Raw genomic sequence first — 21,154 nt, forward strand, 5'->3', positions numbered from 1 at the left:
GAAAGAGACTCAAGCATTGTCTTCTCTATTACCACTGTATATGAACAAATGAAAGAATAAAGTTGACTCCAACAAGAACAGCCTCATCTGTACCTCCAGAGATGACTGGAACACAGGGATTGAAGAAAATGCTTGTTTCCACTGCATTTATTACTAATATAAAAAAATGTTAAAAAGAAAAAAAATTCATTCTTTCTCCAACGGCTCTCATCCTTCCCTCTTGCCCACACAACTCCTGACCCATTTCCTCAGGGCCAGTTCAAAACTGAGCCTGTTCACTGCCGTTTTCACAGAAAACAACCAGTGCCAGGGATGCAGGGAAGAAGGTTAGACGAGGGCGACAGTACTGTCCAGGTTCCACCCAAAGGTAGGCCGGGTGGAGATTCACAGAATTCAGACGAAAGGGCTGGTGGCCTCACAATGACATAGTCTAACTAAAGTGGGCTGGAGAGGAGACAGGGTTGCCCATCAGAAGCTTTAGAGGACATCTCATGGGCTTGTGTCAAACCCAGAAAACCCGACACCAGGATGGGGAGACCAGGGAGGCAGTCTTGCAGAAAGGTTCACAATTCTCCCACGTTGGGAGGTGTGGAAAGTCTAGAGGGCACCGAGTCTCACTTGTTTTGGCAGAAAAACTTACTCTAGTGTTGGGAAGTCACAAAGATGCCACGGACACTGAGAGAGGCTACGTACAAGGGGATGCACAGTTTCACAAAGCACAGTGATCACAGACCAGAGCGGTGGGGATCATGCTACTGACGCAGAAACTACAAAATCCAAAAGCAGGGAGAGTGGCCTTTCAGGAAGTATCTCTGCACCAGTCATCCATACTCAACCCCAGGTCAACCTGGTGAGTTTCACAGAGCAACTGGCAACTTTTGGGGTAAGGGTTGTCACATAAAAAGGATTTAAGCAGCTAGATGGGAATGGTAGGAAATTGCTCCAGAGCTCTCAGGAATCGAGGGCAGTACTGGGGGCTGGGTGGGCAGATGCACAAGAAACAGCACCAAAGAGGTTTCCTGTTCAGCAGTCAGTTGGTGAGGGGGAAGAGGATCCAGGAGGCAGTTGAAGGGAGCAAAGATGGGGTCCCGAAGGCGAGTCTCTGGAGGCTGGATCACACACTGGGCACCAGTGATGAAACACAACTCTGAACCCCAAACAGGAAAGTGACAGATGGGGGTGGGTGTCACTGACTGAGGGTGGTGGGTGGAACAGCCTCACAGTAGCCATCACAGGGCCACAGGGAAATATATGGCCGCTAGGTCACAGAGGGCTCCTTCCAGCCTGGATGGGAAGGCACAGTCTCACAGAGGCGGTCCATTGACGCCTGGGTGGTAGAAGGCACAGAGGTCCTCATATCGACAGTGGCCCTTTTTGGCAAAGTGTCGGCAGACAGGGCGGTTGGATTTGTCTGTGAACAAGTAAAAATTGGGCAGTTTAAAATATAAGAAAGAAAATAAGATATAACAAAAACCAGAAATAGAGAGGGCAGTCAGATTTCCTACTCCCTACCATTTCCAGGTATTTATTTGGTAGTGGTAGTGATAACGGTAGTCATTCTCTGGCAGAAAAACACATTCAGGGCTACTTCTACTTCAAAAGGACAAAGGATAGCCCAAAAGAGAAGAGTCACAGGCATTCTGGGAGTGATGAGTATTGAATGTGTATAGGCATTTAAAAAAAAAAAAAAAAAAAAAAAAAAAGGACCTCACCTTCCATAACTTGGGGGCCATCCTTGGGTGGGCAGGCATTTTTGATAAGAGACCAACTTTTGAGCCTTCGAGGATTTCTCTGCTCTTTGTGAAAGCCTCCCCTGGAAGGACCCCCATGGCCTGGTCCAGGAAAAGGAGGTTCAGTATTGGCCCCCCACCAACCACGACCATATGGGCCACATCTGGGGCCTACGCCCCCCCGAATTGGGCCTCTGCCCCGGGGAGGAGGTGGGAGACTCAGCAGTGGTGGAATCATTGGTCCCCTTGAGCCTGGAGGACCTCTGTGAAGAGCTGGAGAGAAAGAGAAAGACAGACACGGAAAGGTGATCAGTGGCCACCTTAATCCTGAGAAAAAAGCCCTGTGTTTTTGTTCTTTTACTTTTTATTGAAGTACAATATACATAGAGAAAAATACGCCAATTTTAAAAGCACAACTCAATTACCATCAAAGTAAACACACCTGTGTTTTTACCACCCAGGTGAAGGGATAGAGCCTTCTTAGCACTCAGAAGTCCTCCCCCCATTTGTGCCCCTCCTCCCCCACTATTCCACCCTCCTCCCCAAAGGGAACCACTATCCTGACTTCTAGCACCATAGGTTAGTTTTTGCCTGTTTTTTGAACTTCGCATAAATGGAATCATACAGTCTGCATTCTTTTCTGTCTGGCTCCTTTCGCTCAACATCGTGTTTGTGAGATTCATCCAAGTTGCCTGTAGCAGGAGTTCGTTCATTTTCATTGCAGTGTAGTATCCCATTGCATGCACACACAACAACTTATTTATCCATTCTACTGATGGTGGACATGTGGGTGGATTCCAGTTTGGGGCTATAACGAAAAATGCTGCTATGAACATTTTTATACATGTCTTTGTTACACATATGTATGCATTTCTGTTGAGGATAAACGTAGTATAGGTATTGTTGGGTCCTAGGGTATATGTATGGTAAAATTTAATGAAGTCAAACTTTCTTTTTCAAAGTGGCTGTACCAATTTACACTCCCACTGGCCATTGTTCCATAGCCTTGACAACACTTAGTAATATAAATTTTTTTCATTTTTGCCATTCTGGGGAGTTTTTGTTTGTTTTTTGTTTTTAAATTGCGGTAGAACACGTAACATAAAATTTGCTTTTTTTTTTTAAAGCAAACTCCATGCCCAACATGGGGCTCGATCTCACAACTCTGAGATCAAGAGTCGCATGCTCTACTGAATGAGCCAGCCAGGCACGTAAAATTTGCCATCTAAATATTTTTAAGTGCATTTTTCAGTAGTGTTCAGTAAATCCTCATTGTTGTGAAACAGATCTTTAACAACTCTCCTTTCCTCCACTCAGCTCCTGGCAACCACCATTATACTTTGCTTCTATGAATCTGACTACTTCTGATACCTCAAATAAGTGGAATCATACAACATTTGTCTTTTTCTGACTGGCTTGTTTCATTTAGCAAGATGGCCTCAAGGTTCATCCATGCTATATAACACACAAGGATTCTCTTCCTTTTTGGGGATGAATAATATTCCATTGTATGAATATACCATATTTTGTATATCCATTTATCTCTCAATAGACACTTCGGTTGCTTCTGGCTCTTGGCTATTGTAAATAATGCTGCAAGAATAGGAGTGTGCAAATATTCCTTCAAGATCCTGCTTTCCACTCTTTTGGATATGTACCCAGAAGTGGGACTGTTGTATCACATGGTAGCTCTATTTCTAATTTTTTTGAGGAAACGCCATAGTGTTTTCTATAGAATTGCATTTTACTATCTCAGCAACAGTGCACAAGGGTCTCAACTTCAAAGTGGTGTGTTTTTATCTTGCAGTTATTTGACAACTAATGATACTGAGTTCTTGTTCACATGTTCTTGGTCACTTAGATCTCAGTTTTTGAGAAACAGCTGCTCTGGTCCTTTGCCCACTTTTCTAACAGGTTGTCTAGAAGAGTTCTGTATATATTCTAGATATGAGCTCTTTATTGGTTATACTTATTGCAAATATCTTCTACTCTCTAGCTTCCTATTAATTTCTTAATGGTGTTATTTGGTTGATAAAAGTTTAATGTAGTTCAGTTTATCAATCTTTCCTTTATGGTTAGTGTGTGTGTGCTTCTTGTCTGTTTAAGAACTCGTATCTCCTCTAAGACTATGAAATGTATTTATTTTCTTTACCTTTAACACTCAGATCTACAGTTCACGTGGAATTGATGTTTACACATGAATAGTTCAGATTTCATCCCCCCCACCCGTGAATATCCAATTGATCCAGCATGATCTACTGCAACATCCACTATCTCAGCTCCATCTTCATCACAAATGAAGTGTCTACATATGTGCAGGCCTGTTACTAGTCTCTTTGTACCGAGATACTGATTTATGACAATACCACATCATAGTAACCATAGTTTTACAGTAATAAGTCCTCCTATTTCAAGACTGTCTTTGCAATCTCTCAGCCTGATCCTTTGCATTTCCATGTAATAACACAGAAGGCTTATTTCCATTATAGGGATTGTAACTGGGAATGCATTGAATCTGTAGATCAATTTGGGAAGAAGTGACATTTTTACATCATTGAACTTTCCAATCTGTGAATATACAACATTTTTCCATTAATTTACGTAAAGAATCCCTGATGTTTTGGTTTTGAGTCCTTCCTGGGTTGTAGTCCCTCCCTTGCTCCCTTCTCCAGGATCTAATCAAAGGATCAGAGCCCCCTTGTCCTCACCTGACTTGGGGTCACCAGGCTTTCCATTGGCCATGGGGGGAGGGCCCAGAAGGCTGGGTGGTCCTAAGAGTAGACACGAAAATATAGTCACCAGAATGGACTAAAGTACTGATGATCCTGTTATGGTTTTCTGCTACTCATCTTTTAATCCAATCAGTACAGCCAGATATATTCTCAGCAGTGTTACAAGTTGTTAGCCCATCTATCTGCCCTTTCCTCTGCAAAGCGTTCTCAGAGTTTGCAAAAAAAAAAAAAAAAAAAAAAAAAAAAAGTAGAGACTCAGTCAAAATGAGCACACAATGCGTAAAGGATACTTACAGCTTTCTCTTTCCCTCACATAGTTGCTATCCAAAACATCCCAGGTGATTTGAGAGGTAATCCAATTCCTCTCCCTAACTATTGGCCAATCAGAGCGATCCCTTCACACCTCCCGCCCCAGAATAGTTTAGAGAAGGCAGCATTTCCACTTTCTCTGTGCAAGTCTGGTCACAAGTTGTTATTCTAGACATCGCAATCTGCAACCTCTCCAGGCCCCCCCCCCCCCCCCCGCTTGCCTTCTGCGGCTGCGCACACGAGCTCTTTATCCTTTTCTCCCTTGTCTTCTTCAGAAAGGTTAGGGGCCGGATGGAAGTTGAGGAGTCAAGGAAGAGAACTCGCTCAGGACTCCACATCGGACAGCCTCCTATCCCCGCCCCAGCGCTTGCGCCCTTCCTCCTTCCGTTAGAGCCCCCTCCCCCGCGCCTTTTCAGACCCCATCCCCTTGCCTTGACCAGCTGACAGGCATGTGCACACCCCTCCCGGGCTCCTCACCTATGGGACTCCCATCCTCCTCGTCTCCAGTCTCTTCCCGCTCTGGCAGCGGGGGCTGCTGCAGTGGCGGCTGCTGCTGCTGACTCTGCTTCTTTCGTTTCGGCATCGTGGTTGCGGCAATGGCTGCAGCGGGATTTGGAGGGTAGTGAGGAAGGGGCACGCTGGGATTCTGTTTCCGCTTCCGTTGGGTGGACTGAGAAGCTGAGGCTCCTGCCCCTTCATTTCCGGAAGGCTCCGGGGAGACTTTGTGGGGCTCGGTCTCTGCCAGACGATAATAGAGGCCCAAGCCTTCTTTTTGTTGCGTTCCTATAAATGCTTAAAAGAAAATTCCTCTCTTCTCTCCTCGCTGAAAAGACCCCACAACCGGCTCCTCACAATGTGCCATAGAGTCGATAGGCTGTCGGGCCAGAAGGCCTGAGACCGCTGTCGCACCTTTAAGTCGCCACATCCGGTCCCGGGTTACCATGGTAACAGCTGAAGGCACAACTTCGTGCCCTCTGACCTCTCTTCAAAAGTCCTTGTCCCGCCTGGGTTTCCCTCCTCGCCCGCGCTTGCCCGTATGATCTGTGCCCTTATCATCGTCCCACAAAAGAATTTTGGTCCCACGAAGGTGGCGCGCCCAGGACTCTTTAGACTGCCACCCGTCCCTCAAGACGTCTGACCCTGTCCCCAGTGTAGCTCAGCAACTTGACTTCATTGCCAAGACACGCAGTCCGGTCTTTCCACAAAGGTCAAGCCCGGGGGTTGCTAAAATATCTTAAGCGCATCCACGCCTCTCTCTCCCCCAGGTGGTAGGACCCGCCCTCTGCTCCACCCACCCCTCCAGGTGAGTGGTAGCTTCCCCCAGCGCGCAAGGTAGTGATGACACGCGTCCCCCCTCTTCCGAACGCGAGTTGGTAGCGTCCGTGACGAAGTTAGCTTGATCCTCCCACGCACGCCTCCTTCCTCGCCGCAGCTGCGCCCTGTCCATGCCACTGAGTCTCACGTGCGGGTAGCCCACCCCGCATCTTCCTCTCGCCTCGCTGCCAGAGGAAAGTGGCTGTATTTCCCTTCGTCCGCCTTCCACCCAGGCCACTGGGGCGAATCGGCCAGGCCCGCTCGCTGACGTCACCTCATAGCCCCGCCCCCTCAAGGGTCCCAGGCCCTTGCGGCGGGGGTTGCCCGGGGGGAGTCCGTTGAGGCGGCCGGAGCTCGGCGGAGGTTGGGCCAGGTGACTGGTCCAGGCCATGCCGAGAAAGAAGCCCTTCAGCGTGAAGCAAAAGAAGAAGCAGTTGCAGGACAAGCGGGAGCGGAAGCGAGGTCAGTGCAGGAGCGAGGGGAGGGGGCGGGGCTCGGGCTCCCGCACCTCTGGAAGGAGGGGTGTGACGGCCGCACCTCTGCGGGGCGTGGGAGTGGGCGGTGGCCGCGCGCGGACGCTCGCGGGCCACCGCAGAGGGGATTCTCCTTACCCCAGGCTCCTTGGAAGGGGTGGGAAAGGATGGATAGTTGGGGGAGGGGAACCCCTCCAGCTCTAACCGGGCGCCATCCCCGCAGGTCTCTGGTGGAGGAATGACTCCCCCCACGCACATCCGGTAGGGTGTTGAGCGGGATGGCTGGGAGCCCCCGGCCTCAAAAGAAGTGGGGTCTTGTGAGGAGAAGCCAGGCTGACCGAGGAGGGGGGTCTTACAGCCCCTTAGAACCCGCCAGCTCGGCGTCACCAACTCCTCCCCGCAGGGCTCCAAGATGGGCTGCGATCCAGTTCCAACAGCCGCAGCGGGAGCCGGGAGCGGCGGGAGGAGCAAACCGACACCTCAGACGGGGAGTCTGTGACCCATCATATCCGCAGGCTCAACCAGCAGCCTTCCCAGGGGCTGGGTCCTCGAGGCTATGACCCAAATCGGTGAGAGTAGGCGGGGGAGGGGGGTGTACTGGTCCGGGCTTCCCCGCCTACCCTGATGTGAGTATTGGGGGAAACTCGGCTATTGCTGGTGGAGGAGATGGGGCTGGGATGCCACCGTTCTCCGCAGGCAGCTGGGCTCACCGGAGCAGGCCACAGTTCTCTCTTCCGGAGGGGCTGGAGAGAGTTCTTGGTTTTTAGAAGGGCGAGGCTTAGGGGAAGGTCGAATACTGTGGGAAAGAGAGACTTGAGGGAGGGCTTACTGAAAGGAGACTTGAACAACTCTGAAGAGAAAGCTCTACGAAGTTGTCTGCCCAAGAGGGGAGTTTGTGGTCACAGGATTGCAAGAGATGGCGCGGTCCCTGTCCCATTAGATACCGGCTGCATTTTGAGCGAGACAGCCGGGAGGAGGTGGAAAGGAGAAAGAAAGCAGCCCGGGAGCAAGTGCTACAGCCGGTCAGTGCTGAGCTGCTGGAGCTGGACATCCGAGAGGTCTATCAGCCTGGCTCAGGTGAGAGCTCAACACACGGATGTTTGGGAGAGGCAGTGAGTGGGCTCGGGGAAGGAGCTTGGAAGAGGAAGACCTGACTGCCGGGAAGGAGAGGTCTGCGATGTACTCTTGAGCCCTGAAACTATTCTTAGACTTACTTGGACTTTTTCTTGATTTCCCAGTCCTGGACTTTCCCCGACGTCCTCCTTGGAGCTATGAGATGTCCAAGGAGCAGCTAATGAGCCAGGAGGAACGTAGCTTCCAGGAGTATCTTGCAAAGATTCATGGGGCTTACACCTCTGAGAAACTCAGCTACTTTGAGCATAATCTGGAGGTGAGAATGCAGTGGGGACAGGAGTGACCTTTCATCAAATTGGTCTGGGGTCAGGTAGGAGAGGGACTCCAGGCTTAGGTACTCTTCACTGATGTTGTCTTTTTAGACATGGAGGCAGCTGTGGCGCGTGTTGGAGATGTCTGACATTGTCCTGCTTATCACTGATATCCGACATCCAGTGAGTACTGGGAATGAGGGTGGCAAGGGGGAGGGGGAAGGAAGATTCTTGTAGGGTAAAGCACAGAGGCAGAAATTGGGAGCTGGAGAAGTATCTTTCATTTCTAGTCTTCTCTATCAGTATGACTGATGTCTGCAGTCAGGAACTCAGTCTTTTCCCTTTGATGAAAAACTACATAATTTGTTTCCCATCCCACCAGAGCTAGACCCATAGAAAGTTCTAGTGTGGAGCTCCAAGGGATTCTGTGAAGGCAGCTAGGGCTTCCCCTGCTCCATCATGTTAGTCACTACAGAATTCAGCCTCACCTGGAATAGTGGTTAAGACAGTGGTTAAGGCTCTAGTCTCTGCTGCTAGATGACCCTTGTGTTAATCTGGCTTTACCACTTCACTGTTGTTCTCTAGTGAGAGAAAGGGAGGTCTGTGGGAACATTTAGGTTGGAAGTCCTTAACAACATATATACACGCATTGGTACACATATGTGTGCACTCACATGCACTCACACAGCCACACATGCTTGCCACAAACATGCACACGCGTATGTGTGTGCATACGCATGTGTATAAACATAAGTGCGTGCACATAAAAATAGGTGCGAAGTTTGATCCCAACCCCCACCCCTATTCCTGACCCCAGCCTTTATCCCAGTGTGCTAGGTATCACTATTTCCTTGTCTTGTGTTTGGCTCATTTCCATTCCTAATTAGGGCCTGTAAGAAGTTCCCCAGACACAAATGCACAGGTATTGCTTACCATTACTTTATTTTCCTAGTTTAGTTTGGCTGATTTACCCTTTTACCCCAGAATCTGCTACCACTAGAGTCTTGTCTCTGAGCTGTGCCTGGTGAGTGGGGAGCTAGAGGCAGAGAACTCTGGGTTGATCTCTCATTGCTCCCTCCTCTCACCAACCCTGTCCCAGGTTGTGAATTTCCCACCAGCACTTTACGAGTACGTGACTGGAGAACTTGGGTTGGCCTTGGTCTTGGTCCTGAACAAGGTGGATCTAGCCCCACCGGCTCTCGTCGTTGCCTGGAAGCATTATTTTCACCAGCACTATCCCCAGCTCCACATAGTCCTTTTTACCTCTTTCCCTCGGGACCCACGGACCCCACAGGACCCTAGTAGCGGTGAGTGGGCAATGAGGAAGGCAGTATGGGAGAGGTGGGTGGTAGGGGACAACAGGGAGAACAGAGAGGCTTGTTGACAAAGGAGTCCCTGATATTGGTCTTAAGGGTGGTGGGTGAGATGGGGTGCATAAGCCCATGTGCTAACACTTTTGTGCCCTCTGATCTCAGTTTTGAAGAAGAGTCGGAGACGGGGGAGAGGATGGACTCGGGCACTGGGGCCGGAGCAGTTACTGAGAGCCTGTGAAGCCATCACTGCGGGGAAAGGTATATACTTCTTAAGAGGGGAGCTGTGGGACGATATGTGGAAAGCCCAAGGCTTGAAGTCATTTTGCTTACCTTCCTTAAAGTCAACCCCTTCTTTATGGATGTAGGCAAGAAGCCAGAGGGAGGGGTAGAAGAGGGAGCAGACTGACTTGGTGGCAACAGAGGCAGCAGGTAGACAGGAGCCCCAGTGGTCTGTTGCTTTCAGTCTTCCCAGTATTTTTCTGAAACAAAAACATTCATATGATTTCTGTGTGGGGTCAAGTGAAGGCTGGGGAGAATGTATTGTGCAGGTTGGCACTCTCGGGGCGCCAGTTACATCAGCTGTGCAGTGTATAGTCTGTGCAGTCATTTATGGTGGCCCTAGGGAGAACCTTCATCATATTCTGCTTCTTGGAACAGTGGACTTAAACAGCTGGCGGGAGAAGATTGCCCGAGATGTGGCTGGGGCCACCTGGGGAAATGGCTCTGGGGAGGAGGAGGAAGAAGAGGATGGACCTGCAGTCCTTGTGGAGCAGCAGACTGACTCAGCAATGGAGCCAACCAGCCCAACCCGGGAGCGCTACAAAGACGGAGTGGTGACCATTGGCTGTGTGGGTAAGGAAGCAATGGCCCATGCATGGCAGCCTCCTATGAGGTACAGAGTTTCACTCTTTGGAAAAGGAGGGTGTCGGCAATAGTGGAAGTATCCTGGCACCGCTGAGTTAAATTCTCCCTTTCCTTAGCTCTTATTAATTTTGAGGAAGTTATTTACCCATTCTGAGTCTTAGTTACTTTGATTTTTAGAATGGGGATGCTGATACCCAATTAGAATGGATGTCAGGAATGAAGGGAATGGCATACAGAGAGCCTAATGATGCCTGACAGATAGTGATAATGGTAATAATCACGATTGTTGAAATTTAATATTTATGTGGTACTTACTATGTACCAGGCGTTATTCTGAAAGACATAGATTTTAACTGTTTACATGGTAGTAATCAATAGTAGAGCAATCATTAAATCAGAGCAGGAGCTTTGTTAGCATTAGTATCTTTCTGAGCCTTATCCCATTAAGTTTGTTGTCAAGGAGCATCTTCCCTGAATTAATAGCCTTGTCTCTGCTCTTTTTGGGGAGGAAAGGAATGTATGATTAAGGCCCAGAGACCCTTTCCTTTGCTGTGGGACAGGCAGTCCTGAGGTTTCATTTACCTCTAGTTCTTAGCAAATATTTACTGAGTGCCGGGTGCTGTTCCAGGGACGGGTTATGCTGTTGTGAAAATGGCAGAGAAGTCCTTACCCTCACAGAGCTTATTTCCTTGAAAGTAAATTGATTCATGATTTGAAATCATATTATTTAGGGGCATTGAAAGGTAGAGAGTGATCCAGTGAGGAGGGTTCTCATGCAAAACTCCCTCTGAGAAGAGCCCAGGATGTTCAGAGGAAGTAGCTATTTGGAGATAATGGGAAAAGGGCCTTCCTGACCAAGGGGTCAGTAAATGAGAGGGTCTTCATGTGGGAATGAGCTTGGTGATTTTTGGATAAGCCTGAGTGTCAGGGCATTGGGGGATGGGAGCCATGGGGTTGAGTAAGATGGAGGAGAGGGGCAGGACCGGGGAGTTCAAGGTGAACTCAAGTGTGAAAGCTACTGGCTATAGAGCTGGGGCCTGGGATCTCAGTTGGGTAAGAAGAGAAGTAAGGACATGAGTTCAGTATTGAATAGTGGTTCTGTACTAGGGTCAGAGTTAAAGATGTGTTGGAACTGAGGAAACAGAGTAAGTGAGCTGAATTGATAGGATGTCAGGGCAGAGAGAGTGGTGCCTGTGGTTGAGATTTTGAAGGTGTGAAGTGACAAGGTCCAGAGTACAACCTTGACAGTGGGTAGTTGAGGAAATGATCTTTGGAAAATAGATGCAGGCACCGAGAGGTCAGAGTGCTAAACAGAACACCTGTGCAAATACCAAAGTCACCCAGAATGATGGAGGTGGTCCTGAAGAGAGCAGCAGTGAGCCCCCAAGGATTTATAGTCTTCTTCTTGGACAAGTTGTAATGATTATGAGATACATGTTTCACTTGTGTTGGGCATTTGGTCTGCTGCAGGCACTGAACCACACAGTTCTATTTGTTTCTGTTTTATTTAATCCTGACTACTCACTTGTAAAATGAGGAAAGAGGCTCAGAAAGTGAAGCAAATTGCCTTGAGGTTACAAAGCTGATAAGTGGAGAGGCCAGGATTCAACCCTGCCAGCCCAGAGCCTGATTTGTTTGAAACTTTTAAGGTTATACTGCTTCCTTGATTTCTGAGCTTTACTTCCCTTTTTCTCTATAGCTGTTGTCTTACCTGTCACAGAGTAGGGATCTGTCCAGTGTTAATTTTCCTTGCCTTCTTTAGGTTTCCCAAATGTGGGAAAGTCCTCGCTGATCAACGGGCTGGTGGGGCGGAAGGTCGTGAGTGTCTCCAGAACCCCCGGCCATACCCGATACTTTCAGACCTACTTTCTCACCCCTTCTGTGAAGCTCTGTGACTGCCCTGGCCTCATATTCCCCTCCCTTCTGCCCAGGCAGTTGCAGGTATGAGGTATGATGGGGCAGGGAGGGAGAGAAAGCAGAAGGCCAGGAACGGGCTGAGCATTCTTGTTTCCCCTCAGGTTTTGGCGGGGATCTACCCCATTGCCCAAATTCAGGAGCCATACACCGCAGTGGGCTATCTGGCCTCTCGAATCCCTGTGCAGGTCCTGCTTCACTTGCGCCACCCAGAGGCCAAGGATCCCTCAGCAGAACATCCCTGGTGTGCCTGGGACATCTGTGAAGGTGGGCTCCATGTTCCTGGCTTCTCCCCTTGCCCTTTACCCTGCTCTATCTCCTCTCCTCTTCTCAGAGGTTCTGCTCTTGGTAAAATATCTGGCTACTCATGCTTGGATTTCTGTCGTGGAGCCAGCAAGATCTGTGGCCTGGGATGTTCCAGAGAAAAGTGGAAGGACTACGTTATGGGAATAGGGTGATGGTGACTGGGTCCGGTTAACGGCTTCCCTCCCCATTATTCTTTTCTCTCTTCAGCCTGGGCAGAGAAACGTGGTTATAAGACAGCCAAGGCAGCCCGGAATGATGTGTACAGAGCAGCCAATAGCCTCCTGCGGCTGGCACTGGATGGCCGCCTCAGCCTGTGTTTTCATCCGCCAGGCTACAGTGAACAGAAAGGTCAGACAGCCAGTGTTCCTGTGCTATGATGTAGGCAAAAGGCTTTGTGGCCCAGGGTCAGATCTGGATTCTACACCTGTCAGCCAGCTCTGTGTTACTAAACATCTTTGAGACAGTTTCCTGGTCTGCAAAACCAGGGTGATAGTTGCCTCCTGGTAAGGTGGTGGTAGAAAGTAGAGTTAATGTATGCAGAGCTATTGTTCGGTGCCCAGCCCATGGGAGTTTGAATGAATGAATGAATGAATTAATGAATGAATGCCAGCAGCTACAGAACTGATTGTTACTCTTAGTTTTTGCTTCTTCCCCATCTTTCTCTGGCTTTAGTTCCTTGCTTAAAACTCTCCTCCATTCTTTTCTTGTTTTGGTTCCCCAGGCACCTGGGAGTCCCATCCGGAGACCACAGAGCTGGTGGTTTTGCAGGGCAGGGTGGGGCCAGCAGGTGACGAGGAGGAGGAGGAAGAAGAAGAGCTGAGCAGCTCCTGTGAGGAGGAGGGAGAGGAGGACCGGGATGCGGATGAGGAGGGGGAAGGGGATGAGGACACCCCGACTTCAGCTCCAGGGTCCAGCTTGGCTGCCCGAAACCCTTATGCCCTTCTGGGCGAGGACGAGTGCTGAGTCCTTGCCCTGTGCCATCTGCTCCACCCAGTATCTCTGCTTTTGGACTGACCTGAGGGTACCTCCCCTCTGCCATCCCAATTGTGAATAAAGATTGTCTGCTTTGTAGCCCCTTCCCCAGATGGGCTGAGGTGAGAGCGGCTGTTTTAGGCCGACAGTTGTGGGAGACTTCTCTCTTCTCCCTTCTTTTCTCATGCATTCTTTTTGGGAAGGAAGAGCTCTCTTAAGGGTTACTTCACTGGGTTCTAAGGCTCTGAAATCCACTGTCTCTGCTCACTTTCCCATTCTGCACTTTATGGATCCTGTTATCAACATGGGGCGGGGAAGTCACTTCAGGCTTTGAGGCCTGGTCTAAATCCAACCCTCTTTTTGAGTTCATGCCATTCCTTCCTTCTCAGATTTGAGCAGCAGCCTTGTGTGTTCCTTGCTGCTAGACCTGGGTTATACTAGGATCTTTTTGGAGAAGAAGTGGTAAGAGGTGTGACAAGCTGATGTCTCCATGTGAGATTTTTACAGGATTTATTGAAGTTCAACAATTACTTTTTGAGGGTCAACTGTTTGTCTGGATCTGTGCTAAGTACTGAGCATATAAAGATGCACGAACAGGACCTGACCTAAATGTGCAGCTTTGCCGTGATTAAGATCCCATTTTCAGATACCCAAGTTTTTGGATTAAGAAGGGTATGTGATGTTCTCCAAATCTTTGGGGCTCATACACTATAATTCTAGGACTTCCTGTTGATAGAATTTTTAGTTAAGACAATGTTTGTGAAAATGGTGATTAAATGTGTAGAAGTAGCATCTTAATTACTGGCAAACAACTAGTGTGCACACTTACGATTTGAGCAGACCAGCCTCTTAAGTACAGTGTTAAGCTTTATTATTTAAAGGTCTACATGCATGGAAGGTCTGTGAGATTCATAAGGGAGGGCACAGAATCAGCCTTCTGAATCCCATTTGCCCTGGTTTTGGAATGGAGCTAAAATGAGCAGTGCAGGGTCTGAGCTAGAAGTCAGCAGGTAGACAGCTGTCTTATGGAGTCATGTGCATTTCAGCAGCAGTTAGTTCTCTTGTGAGTCAGGGTATTTTAACATTTGCTGTACTTTGTTAAGCAAGCAACTGGACTCCTAGACTTAATTCTTGGAGGAAAAGGAGAATGAGATTTGTTTTGTTGGCTACCACAATGTTGTCTGGGTTGAGTGGTAGCAAAAAGTATTGTTTAACAGATTGACAAACCATTAGGTGTAGGGGAAGGAGAAAATGCGAGTACCAGATTTTTCCCCTTCACTCTAAAGCATCCCATGCAGGATCTGGGTCATGGGGCAGTTTTCTGTAATGCCAATAGAAACCCTGCAATCCAGGAGTGAAGGAAACTAAGTATATTTAGGAGAAGCTGATATGTTTGGCTTTTGAGGCCTAGTCACATACTCCCAAGCTCATCCTCTGTTGGTCCAGTGCAGACATAAGTCCTGGAGTTTGCATTCCAGAACAAAGATTAAATACTGTGAGCATGTGAATGTGCTTAAAGGTTGCTCAAAATATAAAAGAGAAAAAGTCCCAGTTAGAGAAAAACCCAGCTGTCTCCCATCTTTGGCTCTTCAGAAGGCTCTGATAGAAGAAAGGGGCTCCAGGCTCAGCTTCCTCTGAGGGTTCATGATGTTTAGGGAAGCAAGAGACTCATCTGCTGCTTAGACGTAGGGACATTAGTGTTCTCAAAAAATGGAGAAAGGGGAGAAAATCAGAATTCTACTTGTCCGCCCACCCCCCGCCTCCACCACAACGCTGCTTCTCATTTATCTTTTTATCTTTGCTGTCTCTCTCATGAGTTTCACTAGGGCCATAGGGAGAATCTGGGGGTGGGGATGAAAAGTTGAGGCCTGGAGCTGGAGGGGAAGCTGAAGAGGGGGTAGGTTTATGTTAAAGACTTAGAAGGAGGCAATTCTAACATCCCCAATGGGCTATACTGTAAATGATTCTTCCCAGCCCCTGTCAGTGACTCACTCACTGTAGGAAAGTAACACTGGGAAAAGAACTATCTTAGCAATAAATAGATTCCAGAGAAGGACAAATAATACCTTAATACCAGTGCTTGGGCTGAAGGTTGAAACTGTCTAAAAGAGACAAGCCAGGGTCCAGTCTCCCTTCCATGCTGATATACCCAACACCCCCGTCCTCACACTCCTTGGCCTGGGTCATGTCCACTATGGGGATACTTGACCATGGAGGTCTGGGGCCCTGACAGTTCCCATTGCTTCTGGCCTCTCTCTCTGTCTCTCTGTCTCTCTCTCTGTCTCTCTCTAAGGTTATGTATTTAAGTAATCTCTACATCCAATATGGGGCTCAAACTCATGACTCATGTGACTCAAGAGTCACATGCTCTACTGACTGAGCCAGCCAGGTACCTCTCTGACCAGTCTCTTGATGGAGAGAACTCATTGCTTCTCTCATTCATGCTGGCATTCTATTTAGACATTGAGCAACTTCCTCCTCCCCCCCCCCCCTTTTTTTTTTTCTTTTTCAGACTGAGTTCTAATCCTGTTTCTGGGACAAGGTAGCTGTGTACAATATAGGGTAGTTCAGTTATCTGGGCCTCTCTATCTTAATATCTTATGATCACCAATACAATCAAGTTGGTTGAAAACGATATGTGCCAGGCATGCTGAGTTTTCTGGAACAAATGAATTGAATAAGGCATAGACTGTACCCTCAAGAAGTAAAACAGCCAGATACTAATAATACAATAATTCTATAGCACTATGCAAATTAATTATATGTATCTATTGAACTTCATAACCAAGGTGGATAGAACTATAATCACCCCAAGGATTCATTCACCCAATGAAGTTTTGTTGAGCAATCACTATCTGCCAGTTGCTCCTAAGTGGTAAGTGATATAGAAGTGGTCCTTTATGGGGTTCACAATTTACTAGAGAATGGAAACAGACAATTACTAAAAGAGTATAGTAAGTGCTGTGAGAAGAGTCATACAAGATCCTGTGAGTTAGTAGTGGCTCCATTTGGTTGGTGGGGGGGGTGGTGCTTGGGATCTGATCAGGAAGGAGTGGTATAGGGCTGGAAGCTGTGTTTGGATAGCAAGTTATAAGGATGCAAGAAAAAAAATCAGTAGTCTATGGTAAATAATTGCTATGGAAATACTAAGCAGGCAGCTAAGCTAGTCTTGGTGAGTCAGAGGAAGCCTAGAAAAACAGAGATCCAAGCTGAGACCTAAAGACAGAGCAGGAGTTAGCCAGGCATTGAGAAGGCAAGAGGATTCCAGAGGGAACAGCAAAGCTGAAGGAACAAGCACTTGACGAGCTGGGAAGACCAATGTATTCAGCATGGCTTAGGGGCCTAGGGTGCAAGGTAGAGGTGGGGAAAAGTGAAGCTGGAGAGGGAGGCTTGGGCCAGCTCTTGCTAGGCCTTGTCAGCCATACTAAAGGTGTAGAGTTTATCCAGAGGAATAGCGAAGAACTTTAAGCCTAAGAACAAGGAGAGATTTGTGCCTTAGATCATTTTGGTTTCAGTGTGGAGACTGGTTTGGAAAGGTAGAGAGATCCAAGGCTTTTGCAGTGATCCAAGGGAAGAGAATGGAAACAAGAATTAAGGTAGTGGCTGATGGAAAGAAGAGAAATAGTTTTATGGGGTACTTAGAGGGTAGAGTTAATGTCTGGGGAATAGTTTTGCTGTGTGGGGGAGGGAGAGAGACAAGGCAATATTTTGTACCATTTCTGACTTGGAACCAGAGTAGGTGATGGTGCTATTTCCTGAGACAGGGTTTATTCGAGTGGAGCTTGGAGGAAGGGGGGGAGTCATGGCTGCAGACAGATTTGGGCAGCATCAACACACTGGGAGGAGAGTAAAGTAGATAACCCACAGAAAGTTCAGCATGAGAAAAGAAGAGGGCCAAGGAAGAAAGTGGAGAACATACATAAAAAGGTGGGCAGGGGAAGAGAAGCCAGCAGACAGGATGAAACCTGGAAAGTGTGGTGCAATGAAAGCCCAGGTAAGAAAGAAGGAAGGGTGAAGTGTGGGATGTTCCCAAGAAATGCTGACACCAAGAATGAAGAGTGGCTACTGGATTTGGCAACAAGAAGCCTTGGTGATATTGGTGGGAGTAGTTCCGTTGGACAGGTGAGATCAGAAGCCCCAGGATGTAAGGCAATGGAGGAGTAATTTGGAGGAAGAAAATGGAGGCAGTGGAGGAAGAGATATAGTCTTCAATAAATTCGGCTGTATTTGCAAGGAAAGAAAAACGGAAGGGGCAGATTATATAGAATTGAGAAACTTTTTTTTTTTTTTTTTTTTTTATAATACTTTGTGTTAACATGTTGGGAAGAAGGATCAAGTGAGGAGGAAAAGTTGGAAATGCGGGAAAGTGGGAATTAGGATGGAACAAGCCCTGGAGAGCAGGTGATGCACTGAGAGTCCCAGTGCAGGGAGTACCCTCCCTCAGGAGCTGAGTGGCTTCTGTCTTAATAGAAGGAAACAGCACTGACATTCAGCTGGTCTGCACTGGTACAGCTCAACCAGTTGTTAAAACACTTTTGTACCAGTTAGTAAGTAGTATAAGAATAACTTCAGTAAGCAATAAACGTAATTAATAAAACAAATTCTGATATGAACTCATCAACTCAAGCTAATTAAGAGATTGCAACAGCCATGGGTAAAGGGTTTTCCCCTGCACCTGAAATGCTCTGTAGCATTATCTGCTGGTGTGGCAGCATCACTGCAGGCTGAGAGTTGCTTTGCACATTTATGAAGCACTCTTTAAAATTGCCTGTTTAAATTATCTTTGAATTATGGAGTTGCTACTGCTTCTAAATAGTTTAGCTTCATTTTGATTTTATTGCTAGTATATTGTCATTCTTGTGCCAGTAAGTTGCAGTGTTTTAATATTTAAAAATTCAAGAATTTTTAATAAAATACTGATGCCAAACTTGCATAACGAGACAACAAAGTTTGGATGTTTCTTGATATGTCTTGAAATCTGAAGGTGAGACTCTCTTGATTGCTGATGGGAACAAAGAAGAAATATTAACGAGATGCATCCTGGAATGTCTTCCATTACTGTGTAAAAATCAGAATATTCATGTAGAAATTCTTTCTAACTTTTTATTTTGAAAATTGTCTAACACACAGAAAAACTGAGGAAAAAGGATGATAAACACCCAAACACTCAATACAAGGACTCAACAAATCTTAATATTTTGCTGTATCTGCTTTAATAGTCTCTGTTGTCTATCCATCTGTGTACATATCTTTCTTTTCCTGAACTATTTGAAAACAAGTTACAGACACCATGACCATTCATCCCTAAATCTTCAGTATATATCTTGCATCACTTAGATGAAATTATCATCCCTAATGAGTTAATAATTCTTAATATCATCTAACATTAATCTATATTCAAACTTCCCCAATTTAAATCTTTTATAGCGTTAATTAAAAAAACCCCAAGATCCAGTCAAGTTCCATATGTTGCTTTGTTGTTGTTGTTATGTCCTCCTCTCTCTTTTTTTCTTTTTAATCCAGAACAATCAGTATTTTTTCTTCATAGAATTGACTTTTTGAAGACATAAGGCTAGTTGTTTTGTTTTGTTTTGTTTTAAAGTAGGCTCCACATCCAATGTGGGGCTTGAGCTCACAACCCCGAGATCAAGAGTCAGATACTCCACCAAGTAGCCACCCAGGCACCCTAAGGCCAGTTATTTTATAGAATGTCCAACGTTATGGATTCTGTTATTATTTCTGTCTGGGCATTTAACTTGTTCCCCAATCCCTCTGTATTTTTTCTTTTCAATTAAAAACTTAGATTCTGATTACCCAATTTGGGGACTAATTCTTTAAAAGTGCCATGTACTTAACATTGCCTCACATCAGAAGGGATGAGATCATCTCACAACTAATGATGCTTAGTGTGATCACTTGGTTAAGGTGGACATTGTCAGATTTGTCCTGTAAAGTTTCCCCCTTTGCAATTAACAAGTCATCTGCAAGGTTCTTTGACACCATGACTATTCTAAAACACTTTCACCTAATAATTGGCATCTATAGTGATCCTTCCCTGAGTGAATTTATTTCATCAGTGGTTACAAAGCGGTGCATTTCTAATTCTCCCCTTCCTACATTTATAAGGGAGTAGTTATCTAGAGAGGAGCTTTCCTTCATCAACTAGGACTCTAGAGTTCCTTCTAAAAAGGCAGGGTAAATGCTTTATTATCTCTCAGTAATTACCAATTTTCAGAGTAAGGTGGTGGCATATTAATCTACACAGGTGGAAAATCAGTCTTTTTCTTTAACTGTGAGATCAGGGTTTTTATCCATTTAGTATTTTACAACCAATTACAGTCATTCTTTTTGTGCTCAAACTGTACTAAAATATGTCCAGTGGGCATCCTTTAAAACTTGACTCCTGTGTCCTTTTGAGGTGCCCCCAAAGTTGTCTGTGAGCACTTTCTTGCTTTTGGCACAAGATGTCCCAGGCCCAATCTTACTTTCCCAAGCTCTGGACATGGAATCAGCCATTTCTCCAAGGAGCACTGGTTCTTTTAATGAGGAATGATTTTTAGAAAGCACTGTTTAGGAGCTGGGAGAGTTCATTGCTTCAGAAATATCACTGCTTTCAGACATTTAAGGCAGTGTTTAGAAAAATCATGAATTTATATTGATATTTTCAATTCAAATTTTATATTATAGTTTTCTCCTTTCTTTGATTTTATACTTTACATCTTTTATCAGGGTAATTGAAAATCTTGTAGGTTTCTTTTCTTTTCTTTTCTTTTTCTTTTTAGTAGCCTCCATGCCCAACATGGAGTTTGAATTCATGACCCTGAGATTAAGAGTCCTGTGCTCTATCAACTGAGCCAGCCAGGTGCCCCCAAGGTAATTGAAAATCTTGGCTCTTAATAACCTGGACATATTTACCTATTTGCTTTATCTTAAGATATACATAAAATAGCTTCAGAACTGCAACAATCATAGTACTACTAACAATAAAATCGCTAAATGAAATTTAATATTTATTTGCTGTTTTTTTACTCCTTAGAGTATTTACTGTAAAGGATGTACAGAGTACTGTATTCAGAAGTCACCTGAGATAATTATTTTCTCTAATGGCTACCTTAAAATTTGCTAAATAAATAGGTTTATTTCCTTTAGTTTTCAGTTTTAGACTTTCATTTTTTCTTTCAAAATTAATTTCATTTTTATTATGTAAAATGCTTAAAATGTTTAAAAGTAAAAACACAATTAAAAACAGATTACTCAGACAAGTATATTTATCCTATCCTCTCTTTCATTTCTTCCTTCCCCCTCTAAGTAACCATTTTTATTAGTTTCTGTTTTATTTCACAATTTCTTTTTACAAAAATAAACACATATGTATAAGATTCTTATTTAGTCTCCCTTCTTATACAAAGAGTAGCATTATATAGACATCTTTGCACTTTGCTTTTGTTATTTAACTATATATCTTGATGGTTAATCCATATTAGTATGTATAGGTTATTTTCATTCTTTATTTACAGCTGCATAGCATTGTTGTCTGGATGTACCATGGTTTATTCAGTTTCCTACAGATGGACATTGTGTCGTTTCTAGTGTTTTGCTATGACAAACAATGCCAAAATGAATACTCTCATCCATGTTCACATTTGTAGAAATATGTATTGTAAGTAGATTACTAGAAATGGGATTTCTGAGTCTAAGGGTAATTATAGATGTAATTTTGTTAGATGGTGCTAAATTTTATTCCACAAGGATTCTAGTAAACATTTTGCCCTCCCATCAGCAATGTTATAGTGGGCCTGTTTCTCCACAGTCATTAATAGGTTGTTTTGAAAAACTTTGGCA

At 45.7% G+C, this 21,154-nt stretch overlaps 2 protein-coding genes across 3 annotated transcripts; one reads left to right on the forward strand and one right to left on the reverse strand.

Moving 5' to 3' along the window:
* Positions 1-119: 119 nt before the first annotated feature.
* PRR3 (proline rich 3) lies at positions 120-5,691 on the reverse strand. Of its 2 annotated transcripts, XM_049653703.1 has the most exons (5): positions 5,249-5,691; positions 4,439-4,501; positions 2,356-2,538; positions 1,713-2,003; positions 120-1,411 (listed from the first exon to the last, which is right to left on the reverse strand). In XM_049653703.1, exons 1-5 carry the CDS (start codon positions 5,352-5,354, stop codon positions 1,305-1,307), a joined length of 750 nt encoding a protein of 249 aa, XP_049509660.1. In that variant the 5' UTR covers positions 5,355-5,691; the 3' UTR covers positions 120-1,304. The 2 variants fall into 2 exon arrangements, with proteins under 2 accessions (XP_049509660.1, XP_049509661.1); XM_049653704.1 differs by lacking the exon at positions 2,356-2,538.
* A 106-nt stretch (positions 5,692-5,797) lies between these two features.
* Positions 5,798-13,411, forward strand: GNL1 (G protein nucleolar 1 (putative)). Its single transcript, XM_049653688.1, has 12 exons — positions 5,798-6,547; positions 6,962-7,127; positions 7,499-7,635; positions 7,797-7,948; positions 8,055-8,126; positions 9,043-9,250; positions 9,419-9,514; positions 9,914-10,108; positions 11,883-12,061; positions 12,139-12,301; positions 12,548-12,688; positions 13,062-13,411. Exons 1-12 carry the CDS (start codon positions 6,475-6,477, stop codon positions 13,301-13,303), a joined length of 1,824 nt encoding a protein of 607 aa, XP_049509645.1. The 5' UTR covers positions 5,798-6,474; the 3' UTR covers positions 13,304-13,411.
* Positions 13,412-21,154: the final 7,743 nt, after the last annotated feature.

The sequence above is a fragment of the Panthera uncia genome (genome assembly GCF_023721935.1).
Source record: "Panthera uncia isolate 11264 chromosome B2 unlocalized genomic scaffold, Puncia_PCG_1.0 HiC_scaffold_24, whole genome shotgun sequence".
Lineage (NCBI taxonomy): Eukaryota > Metazoa > Chordata > Mammalia > Carnivora > Felidae > Panthera > Panthera uncia.